Source organism: Papaver somniferum, chromosome 1 (genome assembly GCF_003573695.1).
Source record: "Papaver somniferum cultivar HN1 chromosome 1, ASM357369v1, whole genome shotgun sequence".
In the NCBI taxonomy this organism is placed as follows: Eukaryota; Viridiplantae; Streptophyta; class Magnoliopsida; order Ranunculales; family Papaveraceae; genus Papaver; species Papaver somniferum.
In genome coordinates this window covers 93,016,217-93,033,641 of record NC_039358.1, presented here as the reverse complement: position 1 = coordinate 93,033,641, position 17,425 = coordinate 93,016,217, and the positions used below count along the sequence as shown (strand labels likewise).

Genomic DNA, 17,425 nt, shown 5'->3' with positions numbered 1-17,425 from the left:
TCTTCTCTTCAACTTGGAGTTGAATACTCCTAAATTTGGTCGAGTTCCTCCTGGTCCTTAGTCCATTCTCACGTGTATGTCCGTTTCAGCACTCTTTTCGCTCTTTTTGGATGATTTTACCTGAATAAGATAAACAAAAAAGAACAAGAGTAATACAAGGTAATGTGAAAGAAACATAGCAAATGTAATAAAAGTATAGTAAAGTATGCACTTATCATACAAGGTAAACGAACAAGGCAGTGCAGACTTCAAAGTTCACCAGACTCACACGTTGGTGTATTATTGTGCCAATTTGAGTTTATTTACTCTCTTTTTTTTTTTGAAAAAGAGATTTCCCTTATATCATAGATAATAGAGTTTCTTGTTCTCTGTTAAAAGAGTTACGGATTACGGTTACATGTTCATTCCAGCTTTGAATGTTTGGATAAGTTAATAAAAGCGTTTAGACTATTGTCTTTCCATATATGTTGTATTGCATATTTGTTACAAAAACAGAGAGTTTAGTTGCCCATATTACATTGATCCTAAAATGAAATCTAGGGCTACAAAATTAATCTCAAATTTGGACTTGTTTCCAAAATCCGCGCATATGTTGTATCTATGTTCCCTTGTTGTTGCATACTTTCCTACCAGTGGCAGTAGAGTAGGTTCATAATTGCTTCTAAACGAGATTGTATGGCCACTCCACTCTGTTACCCATCGGAATACTGCCTCAGCTCCTTTCTCTTTAGTTGTTTCTAGAAATTGCACTCTGCATTAAGTCCTCTGGCTTCTCTGATTGTACCTGTGTAGTCACAAAGGATCAGCCCAATTCCCGCCTTTGCAGCTGAAAATGAACATTGTTCTTTCAATGATGGATTTGAGTTTATTTACAATTCTCTACGTATCCATGTTATGTAGATAATTGTATACAAGAAAGTGAAAACTTTGATTTCAATTACCTTTTCTCCAGCGAAGTCTCCAGGCAAGGCGGCTTTCCGCTTTTGACTCTTAACAGGCAGGTAATCCTATATACTAATATATAGGTTCATGAAACTGGTGAGAAAACTGACAATCATCAAAAATTGATTAGTATCTACTCCACATTAAAAAGTAGATGCCTTTTGGACGCCATATATTCTTGATGACAACAGGTAATAAAGTAAACCATCTTTGTGTGTTCAGGCCATTGGCCAGCCTTCACACAAACATCAGCAAGCTAGCAGACATAAAAGTAGACCAAGTAGCACCATTTTCATCAAAATATAATATGATAACGGTGAGCAGTTAATAAAAACACGGGAACATGAATTACATACATATATATTGTCACATGGGAGTTGGTACACCAACTGAGCTCGAATGATCTGATAAGTCCTTCTAGGTAAATGATAGTCTAGTAAAACAAAACAAAAAAGGACTTGATAGAAAACGCCTCCAAATATGTTTAATCAATTTCTCTGCAACCTCAGTTGTACTTCTTAAGATCATCATCAAAACTTCGTTGCTTCACTGAACACTGTTTGTCAAACAAACCTTCAAAAAACAAAAAAGTTTTCGTTATCCATGTCGCTGAACTGCCCTCATGAAGCTGAAAACAACGCTGAAGTTGAAAACAACACAACTGTTAACTTCCCATTGCGAGAGATACCGGGTAGTTATGGAAAACCTTTCTTTGGTCCCTTACTGGACAGGCTCAAGTATTTCCACTTCCAAGGTAAAGAAAAATACTTCGCGTCTCGTGTTAAGAAATATCAATCCACTGTTTTTCGAGCCAATATGCCACCAGGTCCCTTCATTTCATCAGACTCTAAGGTGGTTGTCCTTCTTGATGCAAAGAGCTTCCCTATCCTTTTCGATGTTACTAAGGTCGAGAAGAAAGATGTTTTTACTGGTACTTATGTGCCTTCCACAAAACTAACTGGTGGTTACAGAGTCCTTGCATATCTCGACCCGTCTGAACCTAATCATTGCAAGCTTAAACAGCTACTTTTCTTCCTCTTTCATTCACGTCGCGAATTTATCATTCCAGAGTTCAGAACAAGCTTGTGTGAGATGTTTGATACTCTTGAACGTAAGGTTGCTACAAAAGGTAAAGCTCGTTTTGATGGCCTGAATGATAAGGCATGTTTTAACTTTGTGTGTCGATCCTTTTTCTCGACAAACCCTGCCGACACGAAGCTCGGTATAAGAGGAGTACCCACCAAAATCCTTGTATGGATTCTTTTCCAGATCAGTCCCATTGCTTCTACAGGTTTACCTTGTTTTCTCGAGGAGCCTCTCTTCCACACCTGCCTTTTGCCTCCGTGTTTGATGAAGCAAAACTATAAGAAGCTATATGATTTCTTCTACACGTATTCTGGTTGGATTCTTGATGAGGCAGAAAAAATGGGAATCGAAAGAGAAGAAGCTTGCCATAACCTTCTTTTTGCTGCATGCTTTAATGCTTTCGGTGCAATGAGGATCTTTTTTCCTATCCTCATAAAATGGATTGGCTGCTCAGGCGTAAAGGTACACAAGCAGTTAGCAGATGAGATAAGGTCAGCAGTAGCATGCCATGGAGGAAATGTTACGGTGAAAGCAATTGAGGAGATGCCATTGTTGAAGTCCGCTGTCTATGAAGCTTTAAGGATAGAACCACCTGTGCCGTTCCAGTATGCTACAGCGAAGAAAGATTTGGTGATAGAGAGCCATGAATCAACGTTCGAAGTTAAACAGGGGGAGCTGTTGCTCGGGTATCAACCATTTGCAACCAAGGATCCTAAAGTGTTTGATAGAGCTGAAGATTTTGTAGCTGACCGGTTTGTGGGAGTTGAGGGAGAGAAGCTGTTGAAGTATGTAGTGTGGTCTAACGGACCTGAAACTGAAAATACAACGGTTGAAAACAAACAATGTGCAGCAAAGGATATCGTGGTGTTGGTCGCAAGGCTTTTGTTGGTGGAGTTATTTCTCCGCTACGATACATTTGAGGTTAAAATACATACTTCACCATTATTTCCGTTAGTGACATTCACTTCTGTTACGAAATCCTATGATCTGAGTTTAGAGAAGCAAATGCAATAGATCTTGCACTTCAGGAAACTTCCTGGGGGGTTCTCTGTTCGGTTGGACCATTACTGACACAAGTTATAGTAGAGATTTTATATTTCTATGTAATTGCTTTCCAATGTTGTTCAGTTTAATTACTTATTCTGTATAATTAGTTTTCCTTGTGGATATTCAATATCCTTTGTATAATTCTATTTGATTTCAAGTTTATGTTTTTGAATATGTTTCTACAGCCTACACTAAATACGCAACATTCCTCCATATGCTTCAGATAAATTTGAAATGGAAGGTAGCTAAAGAGCATTAGAGCATTAATGCATAGCTATAGTAGAGAGAAAACATGACGAATGGAAGTGTCGGAGAATCACAAGAAAACCCTTTCTGATATTCACAAATTGAGATGAAGTTGATAACATTTGGTTCAGTTAACCACATTCTCCAACAAACTGTTTGACGATGGTGAGCTGTCTTCACTGAACCATGGTGCATGCACAGAAACAGGGGAGCTATCTTTTACCTCGTGAATGGAAGTCACAAGCTTAACCCTCTGCGACACAGTTAGTCTATGACTCTCCGTCACTTTCTTGATTACCGATGACCCATCCAACTTCTGATCACTTTCATCATACACGGAAGAACAAGTTGAGCCTACTGATGATGCTCCACAGATGCCCTCTTCCACCGGTGCCCAAGCACTATGCCTGATGCAATCTAGTTCACTAGCTACTTCCATCATAGAAGGCCTCATGTCCCTATGAAACGCAAGGCATCTAAATGCCAATTCTGCCACCTTGTGTACGGAGGAAAGTGTCCATGCATCCCTGTTAGGCTCAATGAATGGGTCTATTATGTCATCCAAACAACCTTTACCTATTTTATCTACGGCAAGTGCAGCTAAATTTATCTCACTTTGAGGCCGTGAGAAGTCCACCACCTTCTGCGCAGTTATTATCTCCACCAAAACCACCCCAAAACTGTAGACATCACTTTTATCTGAAAGGTGGAAATTCTGATGGTATTGAGGATCAAGATATCCTGGTGTCCCTTGTGGTGCTGTTGAGATGTGAGATAACTCAGTAACTCCCACCCCCACTCTAGAAAGACCAAAATCTGCAACCTTGGAGTTGAATTTAGCGTCCAACAGTATATTGCTAGACTTGATGTCTCTGTGGTATATAGGTGTGTTGGCTGAGTGGAGATGTGCGATGGCTTGTGCAGTTTCGGAGGCAATGGTAAGGCGAACTGTCCAAGGAAGGGCAGCTCCCTTTTCTCTCTGTAAATGTTGAGCTAAAGTACCATTTGGCATGAATTCATAAACAAGAATCTGCTCACTCCTTTCTATACAGTATCCTAAAAGGCGAACAAGATTTGGATGGCTCACAGAAGAGAGAAGCTTGACCTCATTCATGACTTGCTCAATCCCATCTTGATCGCGATGTCGGATCTTTTTTACGGCAACCCATTCATCATTGTGAAATATTCCTGCATAAACTGTTCCATATGCCCCTATTCCTAACATATTGTCCTCTGAGAAGTAGTTTGTGGCTTTCTCAATTTCTCTGTAGGTATAAAAAGGGATGCTACAGCTGCCCATTGTTTCTGATAATAGTCGTTTCATGTCCTTGTGGGATCTCTGAAAGGTGGGCCGACGACGTCTGAAGCAGTAGCATAAAAGAGCCAGGCCAGCCATAAAAATAGCTCCAGCAACAATGCCTGAGAAAAAGAGATGCCCATTCTTACATTAAGTTGTGTGGTTCCTTAATGTAATACTTACCAATGAACAACAAATACACGCACATGAATAGCTAAATTTAAGCAAGTATGTGTGGACAGCATTAAAGCCCTACTTCGCAAGCAATTAACAGTGTATTTCAGGTATCTCAGAAGTGCTAGAAGTGAAGCATTTTCTGTATAAGCTTTTCAGTAATTAAGAATCTGTATGTCATTCAATTCTACATCCATCACTAGCTAATAAATCAACCAAAATACCCTGTTACAGAGTTTAGCACATTAAGTAATCAGTTGACACTCTTTAGAACCTTTGATTATCCTTCTTATGAAACCTAAAGATTAATCCAACTTGAGTATCTTGAACAGTTATGAGATAAATGGTTTCAAGCTTCTATTTCTCAAAAAATAAATAAATAAATAAATAAGTATGTGGAACAAGAAGGATTACCTCCGATTAGAACACCGACCCTGGTAGTTCCCCCACACTTGCCTGACATGTACTTCGAAGGGTTGCAACTTGAAGAAACTGCATCATACAAATAGAGAAACGGATTAGTACCGATAAGACATAAGTTGGTATATATAAAACTTCAACTATGAGCTTACATTTAGCTGTCACATCTCACAACTGATTTAAGGCAACAAATATCCCACAGCAAAAAAAAACTAGAAAATGACAGGGACCGTAATCCGAAAATTTACTCGCCAACCAAACTAGAAATGCTATTAACAACTCCTAAAGCTTAATTTATTACTACTTCACATCAAGGAGGGTGTTCAGCTGATATCTGAAGTTACTCAATGACCCGGTGAGCAATGTAAGCAACACTTCTCCAGAAAGTTTTCGAGCTATGGACAAAAAATACACGAGGTGATGCTCATTTAGTCATATACTACATTAGTGACCTGCATTGTACATCGAACTGAATCCAACTAGCAATATCATCTCTACTATTATCCTCGGCCCTCCCTAGGAAAGAAAACATGTACAAGTTCATGGGCCTAATCTACCGGTAAGACGGGTGTGACCCAACTTACATTGTCCATTAAAAAAAAACAGAATCATTATAAAAGTCAAAAGTTTAAGAAAGTCAGAAACCAGACATAACTTCAGTTCCAGCGTAAGTAAAACGCAATTCCCAATACAACAATATTTCTCATCTTCAAACTTTCATTTTCATCATTCATCACAATCCATTTTTTTTCTTAGTTATGACCAGACCAAAAACTTAATGGCGATCATTCAATTCTCATCATCCGCTCAATGGGTCCCACCCAACCTTGACTAAAGTTTAAAAAAATCTTCTCCAAGACTCTCCAATACATGACTTTTCACTATTCTCAACCACAGCAAAAACTTATCCCATTTTCTATAGTGGTTCATCCACTTTCTCTAATCATGTAGATTTCATGATACTTTTGTAATGCCCATTACACTCCTAACACTAACAGCAATTAGGTTTAATTTCATGATTAAAGGTTAGTTTAGTGCTGTTAAATTAAAAAGCTTATCGGTGGTTAAAGATCTTACCTTTCCGACAACCCTCACCGGAACGATAGCCATCTCCGAAGAATCCTTCTTGGCAGTGGCACCGGTATCCTGGCCCAGAAGGAGTAACTACATCCGTACAATTAGAATTCTGAGAACAAAACTTATCAGAACAAGAACCTTCTAACCACCATTCTAATTGAAGAGATTGAAATTGTAAAGAAACGGAAGAACTGAGATTCTTTGAATTCCGATGACCCAAAGCAATCGATGAGAATAAAGTCTTACACCCACTCTGACTTATATTTTCAAAATCCATAAAACCATTTGTTCCGTTAGAGTAACAGCTCAAATTACCACAACCGGTGGATTTAAAATTGGTCTCAACGAAAGCTGCTGGTTCTGTACATTTATGAAGAAGCTTTGAACGGCATTTCCCTAGTAACAACCCGTTTTGAGATGTTAATCCATAATTTTTACTGAATAGATGTTTCACATTTCTGATAGGACGACCACAGCTTTCTGGTAACTCTATAGCGATAGTATCATTAGTTATGCTTTCTACTTTGAATTCATGGATTCGAATTCCTTCTATTTCATTGCAGTTTAATTGAATTCCACAACCATTAGAAAACCCAAATGGATAAGGAACTTCGGCTGCGCCGCCGCATGATCTGTTACACGGAATTGATGATTGAGATTTGATGAAGAAGAGAATGAAAATCGAAATAAAGAGGGTGAGGGTTTCCGTAAAAATCATTTCTTTTAACGATCGAATGATTGATTGATCACTAACTGAATTGCGATTGAAAAAAGCTTCCTCTGGTTTTGGGTGCAATTTTCATCACTCTCTCTTGTAGTAGAACTGCGAGACTTCAGCGGTGAGAAAAGATTGAAACTCTGATCATCTTCTTCTTTTTGCTACAAAAGGAATGAAGTTCCCACAATAGTTTTTCTTTTGCTTTTACTTTCTCTCGGTGCGTCTCGCTGTTACAGCTTACATATGGTCGAGGAATTGGTGTGCTGTGAAAAATGGCTGAAATGGCCTTGAGGTTTATAGATATTGGCGGGGTAGATATGCTCTTTATTTCTGGGGAAAAACCTTCCTAATATTGTTTACTTACCAAAATATCCTTTGGAAAGAAAGCTAATCATGCATTAAGAAGTCAAAGAAAAGATTTACAATGTTTGACTTTTCGTCCTTGGTTATGGATTAAAATTTCCATGCCAGCTTCGGTAGCTCTATGCCTCTATCTCCTCACCAATTTACAGAGTCAAAGAAATTTGGTGATTTTAGTAGGAAAATACTGCTCGGCTGTTCGCGACCAAATTCAATTATACTTGATATTTGATTTTTTATAAGAGCCAAGTAGGCAGCTAACGTAGCTTGATGAAGTACACGAGCTTGTAGGTCCCGTGTTTTCCATTATTAAAACGTATAACCGGATCAAAGATGATCGCTTCAACGTTCATGATGATACGTGTTTGCTCTGGTTACAGCTAATTATAATGTACATTGCTTCCACATGTATGTCGTAGAAATAGTAAGATCAACAATATTGGTTAGCTCACATTTAAGGTTGACTCGTCGATATTAATTGGTTTGATATCGGTTACTCCGGAGATATTTTCTTCAAGGAAAAATTATTAATAATTGGTTTAGTGTAAAAGTCAATGCCGTATTAATGAGTTTTTTGAATTTAGGTTGCCTATTAATAACTGATCATAATACAAATGGCAGTTAATGAACTGAAACTAGGGCTTGGTCTTGTCTGCACATCAATAATTGACTACTGATCACTTGACTAGAAAGTAGAAAGCGAGTAGAAAGACTTGAAAACCGATACAATCCAAGGAGTACCATTCAATGGGAAGTTTCATAAATTCTAGCTAGTGCACAATTGATTTTGACATATATAGATGTGAGCCTGTCCAAGTGTCCATCGTATATTTAAAGAGCCTTTGGAGGATGAGATTTTGATCAGTCATGACTGAGTTGTGCTGAATCGTATAAAAAATTGATGCAAAATATGTAGATGATTCAGAAACTTGACATATTTGCATCCTTATAACTTGTCGAAACGGCGGTATCACTGTAATATAATGGTAAACATATTGGGAGTGTTTGAGTTCCAAACTCGCCAGCGTCAAATACTTTAGCTGTTGAAAAGAAGAAAAATAAAATTGTTTTGTTCTGTTTCAAATTGGATAAGCATGTAGAATCAGCTCCTAGCTAAACTGCAAGCATAGGGATATTATTTTAAGACTGTAGTTGCTTGCCTTGGGAGGAGTAACAACAGTTTCCACCCTGTGATTTATTGATTGCAAGCAATTCCCAACTTCCAACTATAACAAACAATTTAAGGATGTGATGTAGTAAATTTCTCTGATCTTCTCAACTGTTAAGAGGTAGAACATACATTAAATGAGGAAGTAACTCATTCAAAAGATTCAAGAGGATTATCATGCACTGGGGTGGGGTGTTTTGGCGTAAAGGGTATTATGGCCATTGTAAACAGTGAATGTTCCGTTCACTGATTATGGGTTTTATGGTCATTTTAATCCAGTCTCTTTCCCGTTCCTTCCCGGATGGCCGAATGTCATATTGTCATTGCTTTTCTCAGCGTCTGAAGAGTTGACTAAATATCCGAACTCACGATAATCTGTAAAAATGCCGGTCTCGCTTTGCTGCATCCTTGACTTCAGAAAAACACCAACGTAATATTATAAAAGATTGATTAAGCAGTAAACCAACCTATTTGAACCAAAAATACAATATATTTTAGCTTAGGCCTTCCCAAGGTGGAACAGCTAAACAAATTTGAAACTGACTCAATGTTATTTTAATTTCATTTGGTGGTGGAAAATTGACTCATACAGATGCAGAGAATCCCAATACAAACACACCTTAAATCCAAAGTTAAGAACACGATTAGTGCCGCCAAATAGTAATGCGCGTAGGAGAGATTGTGAAAATGTGGTAAGACTTGCTGATCTGATACTACACGTACAACTACCATTGATAATAGTTGTCAATTTTGAAAGACCAAGACTTATAAACTATATGAGTCCACCAATGAAATGCAATGTCACATGTTATAGCTAATAGGTTTTTTTCACCCGACAAGAAGATGGTTACGGATGAAATAACAACAACCATAAAATGGCGTTAAACTCTCTCACTGATTAATGGAACATGATCCCAGCAGTTTAGTTTGACTACGTATTGGAGTTGGGCACCTAACATGCATGAACATTTAGTTTTTTCTTGACTAACCCAAAAGGATGAAAGTATATCGGCAGGTTAAACAGTTTTTGTAATGTCTGTAAAAGTTTAAAAGATGATGACCCAATGATTTCGTGTTTGTCCCCTTGATGATGTTGCAATACATATTTTTTCTTTTTTTCTTTTGTGGGAGTAATTGTACAAACTACAAGTAGACAAAAAAGAACCATATTCCCTCTTGCTGATGGAGAAACGCACTTCTAAATCTGAAGAGACGATTACATGAGAACTTTGATCTATCAACGATTTTTTTTTGGGTGAAATACAGATGTATTCCTGTTTTTTTGGGCGCATACAGATGTATCCTTGTGCTTTTCACTTTTACAAATGTACTCCTGTTTTGACCGTTTTTTTTTTGAAAAAAACGGCTAACGGAAAGTTAAGTTCCATATCAGCAATTAAATCATCCAACTCACTTGCCAACTCGTCTATTCTTCCACGTAAGTTGTGTACACCTTGCTGGTCCCTTAACAATCAACAGTGCTTCAAAGAGAACTGTAATTCCAAACTCAAATTGAACTTGTGTAAGTCTCAGCCTGTGGAGAAGACAATCAATCCTTATTATTTTCAAAATTGTTCACTTAACAATCAACAGTGCTCCAAAGAGAATTGTAATTCCAAACTCAAATTGAACTTGTGTAAGATGCAATAGTTATAGAAACAATAGTATATGAAGTATGCAAGGAATTCAAGAAAAATCTGCAAATGTAACTGCAGTAGTAATAAAAGACTATCTATTTCAGTAACTCTCCACTGTCTTATCTTAACATAACATTCCAGAAATTGTCTTAACATTCAAATATAAAATAGAGTCATCATAAACACAAACCAACATAAAATAGGTACATCTAAAGCTTCGTATACTTCTTTGCTCTCTTCTTTCCTTTTGGGTTTGGAGCTGTAAAGGTTATGTTGTTGCTAACAGATCCAACATGGGTGTTGTGCTGACTAAAACTGGGCTGAGAACAAGATTCATCACCTGCCTTTCTTATGACACCTTTGGATTTTGCAGAATATGTTGCAGCTGGTTGGGAAGATTGAGCAACACTTGTTTGCGTCTTAGATCTGCTAGCACAAGGTTGAGAATTTGCAGCAGATGCACCTCCAGAATTTGCAGCAGCTTTAGCTTTGTACTTTCTCTTTGGTGGAGCTTCAACTGTTGTCTGCTTTGTGCCATCAACACATGTTCTAGGCTTGAATCCCTTAGGATTTCCTCCAACTGGACCACCAACACAAGTTGATGAGTAGTGACCTTCATTTTTACACCTACTACATCTTCTAGCCTTCTTCTGACCTTTTGGTTCATCATATGACAATATCCTCTTCTTCCTTGGCCTGCCTGGCTTTCTAATGTCTACTGGTGGCTTCATCATTTCTGGTTTTTCTGGCTGCAAAGAAGAAGAAGAAGAAGAAGAAGAAGATAAGAGTTAGAAAACTTGTGGAGGCTGTTATACTAGTACAATGAAACCCTAAAGGAATCTACTTTATTACCCTGATTTATTGCACAACAAACAATAAAGACAAAACATATAATATTTTAAACAAAAAATATTTAAAATTAAATGTACCTCTATCCAGTCAGCTACACCCTCTAGTGGATTGAATTCAGGAGCATATGTCTTCTTGTAGTAGTCCACTGTGTAGTAAGGGCTACAATACCTACAATATATAACAAAACAAAATGGCCTTGGTTAAACAATGTCCAAGAAAAAATGTAATACAAACCAAAATGTACAAAGGGGTTCAAGTTTAGGAAACTAACTCAGCCCAGTTAGGTCTCATTGGAGCCAAAGCACATACAGCATGCTGGCATGGAAATCCCCTTAACTCCCATTGCAAACAGCTACAAATTTTCTTCTCAAGATCCACAATAAAAACTGCTTCATGCACACTAATCACTTCATAGACTTTGTACTTCACAGCTGGAACCAACTTAAAATTAGGATTCAAAGCTATCATCTTTTCTATCAACTTCATTGCTTTAGGAACTATGTCACCATCTCTCCATTTTGCAGACTCATTTCTTCTCTTATACCAAGTATTCATCACCAGATCTCCATACATCATGCCTAACTTGCAGATGGGCTTATCCCTCATCTTCTTTGCCATATTGTTGAAGGACTCAGAAAAGTTATTATTAAGGTGCTCACATTTGCTGTCTTTTTCGAAATGGGACCTGGACCAGGTTTGTGGTTTTTCTTCTTTCAAGAGATACCAAGCAGCATCAGCATTCTCAGCCTTCATCTTGGCCATATGTTCCTAACACAAAAACAATGCTTATGGTTACAGAACTTAAGAATTTTGAGGAAATATACTTAAACAAGTGAAATGTGCTTATGCATTACCTCAAAATGCTTTTTCTTGTAACATTTAGCTGCATTCCAAAGATGATTCTGCAAACTAAAACTCTTGTAGGTCTTCTTGAAGTTTGCAAGCAAGTGCCTGTCACATGTAAATTCAAATACATTATAGGATTATTACAAGTGATCTAGAAAGAAAAAAGGGAATAGTAATCTGAAATCATACACATTGTACCTAAAACAATATATGTGTTCATCTAAAGGAAAGTGATAGTCAACACCCTCCAAGATTCCCTTTTGCTTGTCTGAGATGAAACAGATATGCACACCATCTTCATCTACCAGAGGCTTCAAATCTCCAAGGAAAATCTTCCAATTTTCTATGGTTTCATTCCTACACACCATTATACCTAGCATAACTAAGCCATTCTGACCATCCAGACCTGATTGCATATAAAAAGTGAATTATAATCCAAAATGACATATAAATTGAATTACAAGAATGTATAAGTAAAGAAAAAGAATAATTTACCTGTTGCACATAGCATCACACCACCAAAATTTCCATTCAAGTGACAAGCATCCAAGCCAATGACCCTTCTACAGCCATCCTTCCACCCCTTTATTGCAGGAGCAAATGATATGGTTAAAGAAAGGAACGTATTGTCTAGAGTGCCATATGAGAAAGAACAATGGCTTCCTGGGTTTCTCCTATGCATACAACATAGTAGAATTAATAACTAACAAGAATGACAAAATGAATATTATTTGCAAAAACAACTAACAAGAAAAAATAATGTCAGAGATAAGAGTAACATTACCTTAACCATTTCACAAAATTTAGGAACTTGTTGGTAACTCTTCTCAAAACTCCCATATAGCTTCTCCAACACCATAACCCTTGCCCTCCATGCAGTATGGTATGCAATGGTGACCTTTGTGTCCCTTTTAAATTGTGCTGCTAAGTCATATGAACAAGGTATTTCTGCATCACAACCTGTCTCCCTTCTTTTTTCCATGTACCAATCAGCTACATAAGGAGGAATTGCACTTCTGTTGTACCCATCTCCGCGACCTTGGTGGTTGTGTTCTATATTATACCCTCTGAGTGTAAAGGTGTCTCCTTCACCTTTTCGCTTGATGCCATATATAAAGAACTTACATTCCGTCTTCTCACAATTAACACATACTGCTCTTTGTTTCTTATTATCACATTTATTCCATACAAATTCATGTCCATTCATTACACAGAAATGCCTAACATGTTTCTTAAATTCATTTTTATCTACATATTTGGTACCAACTACAAGTTTAGTAGGATTAAATTCCTCACCTATCTCCTCTTGGAACAAGTCTTCCTCTTCTTCTTGCCTAAAGTGCTCTACATATTCTTTCTCAAACTCTGTTGTGGGACAGGGCTCATTAGCTTGAGGTCCATTAAACTGGTGAGGTGCATTACATTCAGGCCCACCTGGTTTAGCTTGTTCTTGTCCACCTAACAAACAAACAAACAAATCCTACCAGTCAGTACCTTCATCTTAACTTGTTTTGAAAATACAATAACTAACAATAATGAACTGAAACAAATTAAACAAGCATATTATTACCTTCATCTTCTCCATCAGAACTCACTATATCCCCATAATGATCCTCTGAAACAACACACAAAACAACCATACAAAATTCATTTTTCAGATACTTGAGATACTATAACAAACACAAAACAAAAACAACACAAACAATCAAATACCCAAGAAAATAGAACATTACCTTCATTGTCATTATCAACCTCCACCTCACCAAAGTTAGGATCATCAAAATTATCTGCCAAGCCACCATCCGCAGCCTTTATCAAAAATTCCTCATAGTCTTTTACATGTTGTTCTTCACTATCATACCCACAGTTGAAGTTTTCTAAATCCTGCTCAGGGTGACACTCATCAGGTTCTTCATTTGGAAGTTGTACAACATACTGATCATCCTCAACAATGCTTGCTGCCTGTGTTGCTTCAAACCAAAAGTCATGGTTAAATGTTTCAAATTGTTCTTCAGGTATGTTACCAGCTACACTAGACTGTGTTTGTTGTGTAAATTTAGGAACATATACTTCTTCTTTATCTAAGTCAATGAATAACTTCTTGTTTGCTGCCTGACATTGGTTATTCTTCTTAGATAGTCTAGGACTTGTTCTTATAGGAATTTGCTTGGTTTTGCTCACTGGTTTCTTTGGTGTTGAAGACTTTGTTGGTGTCAAATACTTGTGTGGAATATCTACCTCTGTTAACCCTTCAGAATACTCATGTGGAATGATAACTTGCATATGCAGTGTAGTCCAATTCTCATGTACTTCTGCATTATCCCAAAACCTCCAAAATTCTTCTTCAGTAAGCAATGAATCTGGTAAACAGGGGTCACTATAACATATTAAATCCACTTCCTCATTAGGTTTCAATCTAATTAGGGGCTTGATCTTTTCTTTCAGTTGAAGGAGACCCATATCTGTTCTAGCTAACCCTTTGAATTTAAAACTCATCACAGTGTTCATAACCTTCACCTTTATGTCTCTCTTAAGAAACTTATCTTCAACTTCAGGTCTGCACCAAATGAATAAACATAGTATTAGCTCAAACATACATATACAAGGATCATTTACTTCAAACTAACCTCACAAATCAACCAATTAGAGCCATATAGTCCTAACATGACCAATATATTCTCAATTGAAACTTCAAAAAAACAGAAACCCTGAAATCTATTCACAAACCTATAATCAATCCACACAATCGAAACCCAATCATCAATTACCGCAGAAACAAAACCCATATCCTTAAGAACTGAAAACCCTAAAATCAAACATTTACAGCAACCCAAAATCAACCAAACAAACCCAAAATCGAAAAAAAAAACAGAAACCCTAGAAAAAAGTTTAATCAATCGAACACACAGAAGAACCCAATGATGTTTTTCACTTACCTTTCTTCTCCTTCTTCTTCTTTTTCTGGTTTCTTCTTCTCCTTCTTCTTTCCGCGTCTTAACTTCACCATATTTACTTACTCGTTTACAAACAGAGAGTGGAAAATCGACGTTTCTATCTGAAAAAGAGAGAGGAACAGAGAAGGGGGAAGAGCAACAGAGAGAGGAAAAGAGGGAAGAAGAAGAAAGGGTTTACGAGATTATGACGCTTCTCTCTTCTTTTCCCCCATCTTCATCTAAAACTCTTCCATCGAATACCGTTAATTTTGATAGAGATGTGCTGAAATTTAGATCTATGGTCATCACACATCCACGTGTTGCATTTCTGGTCCAGCAAGCCCACACGTGTTGGCGGAGAGAACAAAGTAACTACACGTGTTGGCGGAGAAACCATAGTAACTTAGTCGATACCATCAGATATCTTAGGGATCTCCTTGACCTAGATGTGTGTCCGAGATCTGTGACACGTAATACTTAATTATAAACAAACATGTGGCCTCATTTTCACAAATACGTGGCATCATTTTCTCATCTCGGTCAAGATAAATTGACATATGACCGAGAAATTGACTTTTTTAACGTTTTTGGATGGAAAACATCCAACAGAGGCATATTTGTAAATGGGAAAAAACGGGGGTACATAGTTAAGTCGGGTGTAAATATAGGGGTACATCTGTTTATAATCCATTTTTTTTTATCATCAAACATTCGAAGAAATCACTGGTTTATTCAAAAATATACTCCCTTCGTTCCACTTTAGATGATGTTTTTGGAGTTTTCACGCAGATTAAGAAATGGAGAGAGATACGAAGATTTTCCATCTATACCCTTAAAAGAAGTCTTCAAACATTAATTGTTATTAGTGCATTAAAAAAATTATAGTTCCAAGAAAAAAAGTTAGGGTGTTACTGGGAGTTTTGTGGAAAAATGTGAAAACTTTCAAGTATTGTGGAACAAAAAAATAACCCTAAAACATCATCTAAAATGGAAGAGGGAGTATTAAAATTTTAAAATCCCCCGACACAACTAGGCCTGTTTTCTTCGGTAATCTTAACTTGCTAGACCAGCCCCACTGATGATCTAACCGTCATCCCAACAATATGATTTCTATTTCACTCGGAAAAATATGGAAAATAAGAAATTAGTCCAACCCTTCCTAGTGGGATCTATTCCCTTACCTTTTATCTGCATTATGAACGAAAGGGGATATGTTATCCATGCATATGTATGGCCCCTTTGATAAAAAGGTAAAGGGCAAGTGATAGCATAATAGTATCCATTACATGAATCCACTATTTTATAGATACAAAACTAAACTCGGTCAAATATTATGATAACCACCATGGTCCTCACCTTAAGAACCTCTAAGAATTACGTCTTGTTTGGTTCTGGTTGCTTTGTAATCAGATTACAAAGGAATTCAAAAAGATTAATTGGATTACCAAAATTTTACTATAGGCAAAGAGGCAAAATGCCCTAAAATGGGGTGTCACCTTGCAAAATGCCCCAGACGTTATGAAATAAGTTTAAATGCCCCAATATGTTAGTTTACACATTAAAAAGAGTTAAATGGTCAACTGAGGAATCTTGACCAGTCAACGAGCATCTGAAATTCAGTTTTAGCCTTGCCACATGTTTGCCCGTGTGGAAGAAACTTATCTTCTCTTCGTGGTCGGACTTTCATTAAGTTTCTGAATCTGTGATTTTTCACAGAGAGTGAGCTGGAGACCGAGATATGGAGAAAAGAAACACATATAGAGAGAGTGTTAGGTAGAGAGAGAGTACGAGTTAATTATCGTGAGAAGAGAGTCACAGATGCAGAAGAATTTGAAGCCCTAATTCTGCGACATATAAGAAATTAGGTAAGTAATTGAAACCTTAAATTTGTTTCGATTGTTGTGTTTTTCGAATGGGTTTTGTAATTGAATTATCATATGTTTTGTTGATCTGAAATTAGCGTTTAGAAAAAGAAAATTAGGGTTTCAATTTATTTGGGGATTTTTAATTTCTGAAATTAGGGTAGTTTATATGAAAAATCTTGGGGCGGGTATCGATGAAATGGAATTGATTGTTGAAATTATGAATGATTTGAATTGTTTTACAGGCTCTCGAAATTCGTCCTAGTGATGCAGCTGTACTATCCAACATGAGTTTGTTCTATGTCTATTTGAGTAAAGGAGATGATGCCTTGGAAGATGCAGAATGATGTGTGCTGGCAAAGCCAGACTGGCCAAAGGCTCATTATAGGAAAGGAGTATCACTCAAACTACTGAATGTATGTACCCCGTTATTCTGAAATTTTGAAGTTATGAACGATTTCATTGTTGTATGATATGAATTTAAACATAGAAACATTTTTGACACGTGCCGGAATGTCAGTGTTCCTACCAGCGTGGCCATTGAATAACTCTCTAACTAGTTCATTTGCGTCATTTGAACTAGTTGTGGTAAAGAAGAATATGGTTTATCTGGAAGTGCTCATATGGCTAACTATTTGGTTAACTACTGTTGAACCAACTAAGTGTACATGTTTGGGTACGACTACACAAACCTAAATAAACGTGCATTTCATTTGTGTGTAACAAGCTAAGTTCGATCTAACGGTTGAAAGATAATAGC

General features: G+C 37.1%; 2 protein-coding genes and 3 long non-coding RNA genes across 5 annotated transcripts; 2 read left to right on the top strand and 3 right to left on the bottom strand.

Moving 5' to 3' along the window:
• Positions 1-450: 450 nt before the first annotated feature.
• On the bottom strand, positions 451-980 carry LOC113331343. Its single transcript, XR_003350862.1, has 2 exons — positions 942-980; positions 451-826 (listed from the first exon to the last, which is right to left on the bottom strand). It is a non-coding gene; the product is annotated as an uncharacterized LOC113331343 (long non-coding RNA).
• A 339-nt stretch (positions 981-1,319) lies between these two features.
• Positions 1,320-3,249, top strand: LOC113294593 (allene oxide synthase-like). The gene has a single exon (XM_026542982.1). It carries the CDS (start codon positions 1,546-1,548, stop codon positions 3,040-3,042), a length of 1,497 nt encoding a protein of 498 aa, XP_026398767.1. The 5' UTR covers positions 1,320-1,545; the 3' UTR covers positions 3,043-3,249.
• Positions 3,196-7,280, bottom strand: LOC113294587 (wall-associated receptor kinase-like 14). Its single transcript, XM_026542976.1, has 3 exons — positions 6,290-7,280; positions 5,207-5,284; positions 3,196-4,740 (listed from the first exon to the last, which is right to left on the bottom strand). The coding sequence occupies exons 1-3, from the start codon at positions 7,005-7,007 to the stop codon at positions 3,449-3,451; spliced, it is 2,088 nt and encodes a 695-aa protein (XP_026398761.1). The 5' UTR covers positions 7,008-7,280; the 3' UTR covers positions 3,196-3,448.
• Positions 7,281-13,285: 6,005 nt separating this feature from the next.
• On the bottom strand, positions 13,286-13,678 carry LOC113331338. Its single transcript, XR_003350861.1, has 3 exons — positions 13,604-13,678; positions 13,441-13,485; positions 13,286-13,328 (listed from the first exon to the last, which is right to left on the bottom strand). It is a non-coding gene; the product is annotated as an uncharacterized LOC113331338 (long non-coding RNA).
• A 2,779-nt stretch (positions 13,679-16,457) lies between these two features.
• Positions 16,458-17,210, top strand: LOC113331333. The gene is made up of 2 exons (XR_003350860.1): positions 16,458-16,668; positions 16,911-17,210. It is a non-coding gene; the product is annotated as an uncharacterized LOC113331333 (long non-coding RNA).
• Positions 17,211-17,425: the final 215 nt, after the last annotated feature.

Excerpts from the sequence above, each read along its gene's own strand:
- LOC113294593 (XM_026542982.1), top strand. The coding sequence starts at position 1,546 with ATGTCGCTGAACTGCCCTCATGAAGCTGAAAACAACGCTGAAGTTGAA.
- LOC113294587 (XM_026542976.1), bottom strand. The coding sequence starts at position 7,007 with ATGATTTTTACGGAAACCCTCACCCTCTTTATTTCGATTTTCATTCTC. Across the intron at positions 5,285-6,289 it reads CGGTGAGGGTTGTCGGAAAG|TTTCTTCAAGTTGCAACCCT; the intron begins GTAAGATCTTTA and ends TGTATGATGCAG. Across the intron at positions 4,741-5,206 it reads GGTCGGTGTTCTAATCGGAG|GCATTGTTGCTGGAGCTATT; the intron begins GTAATCCTTCTT and ends TCTTTTTCTCAG.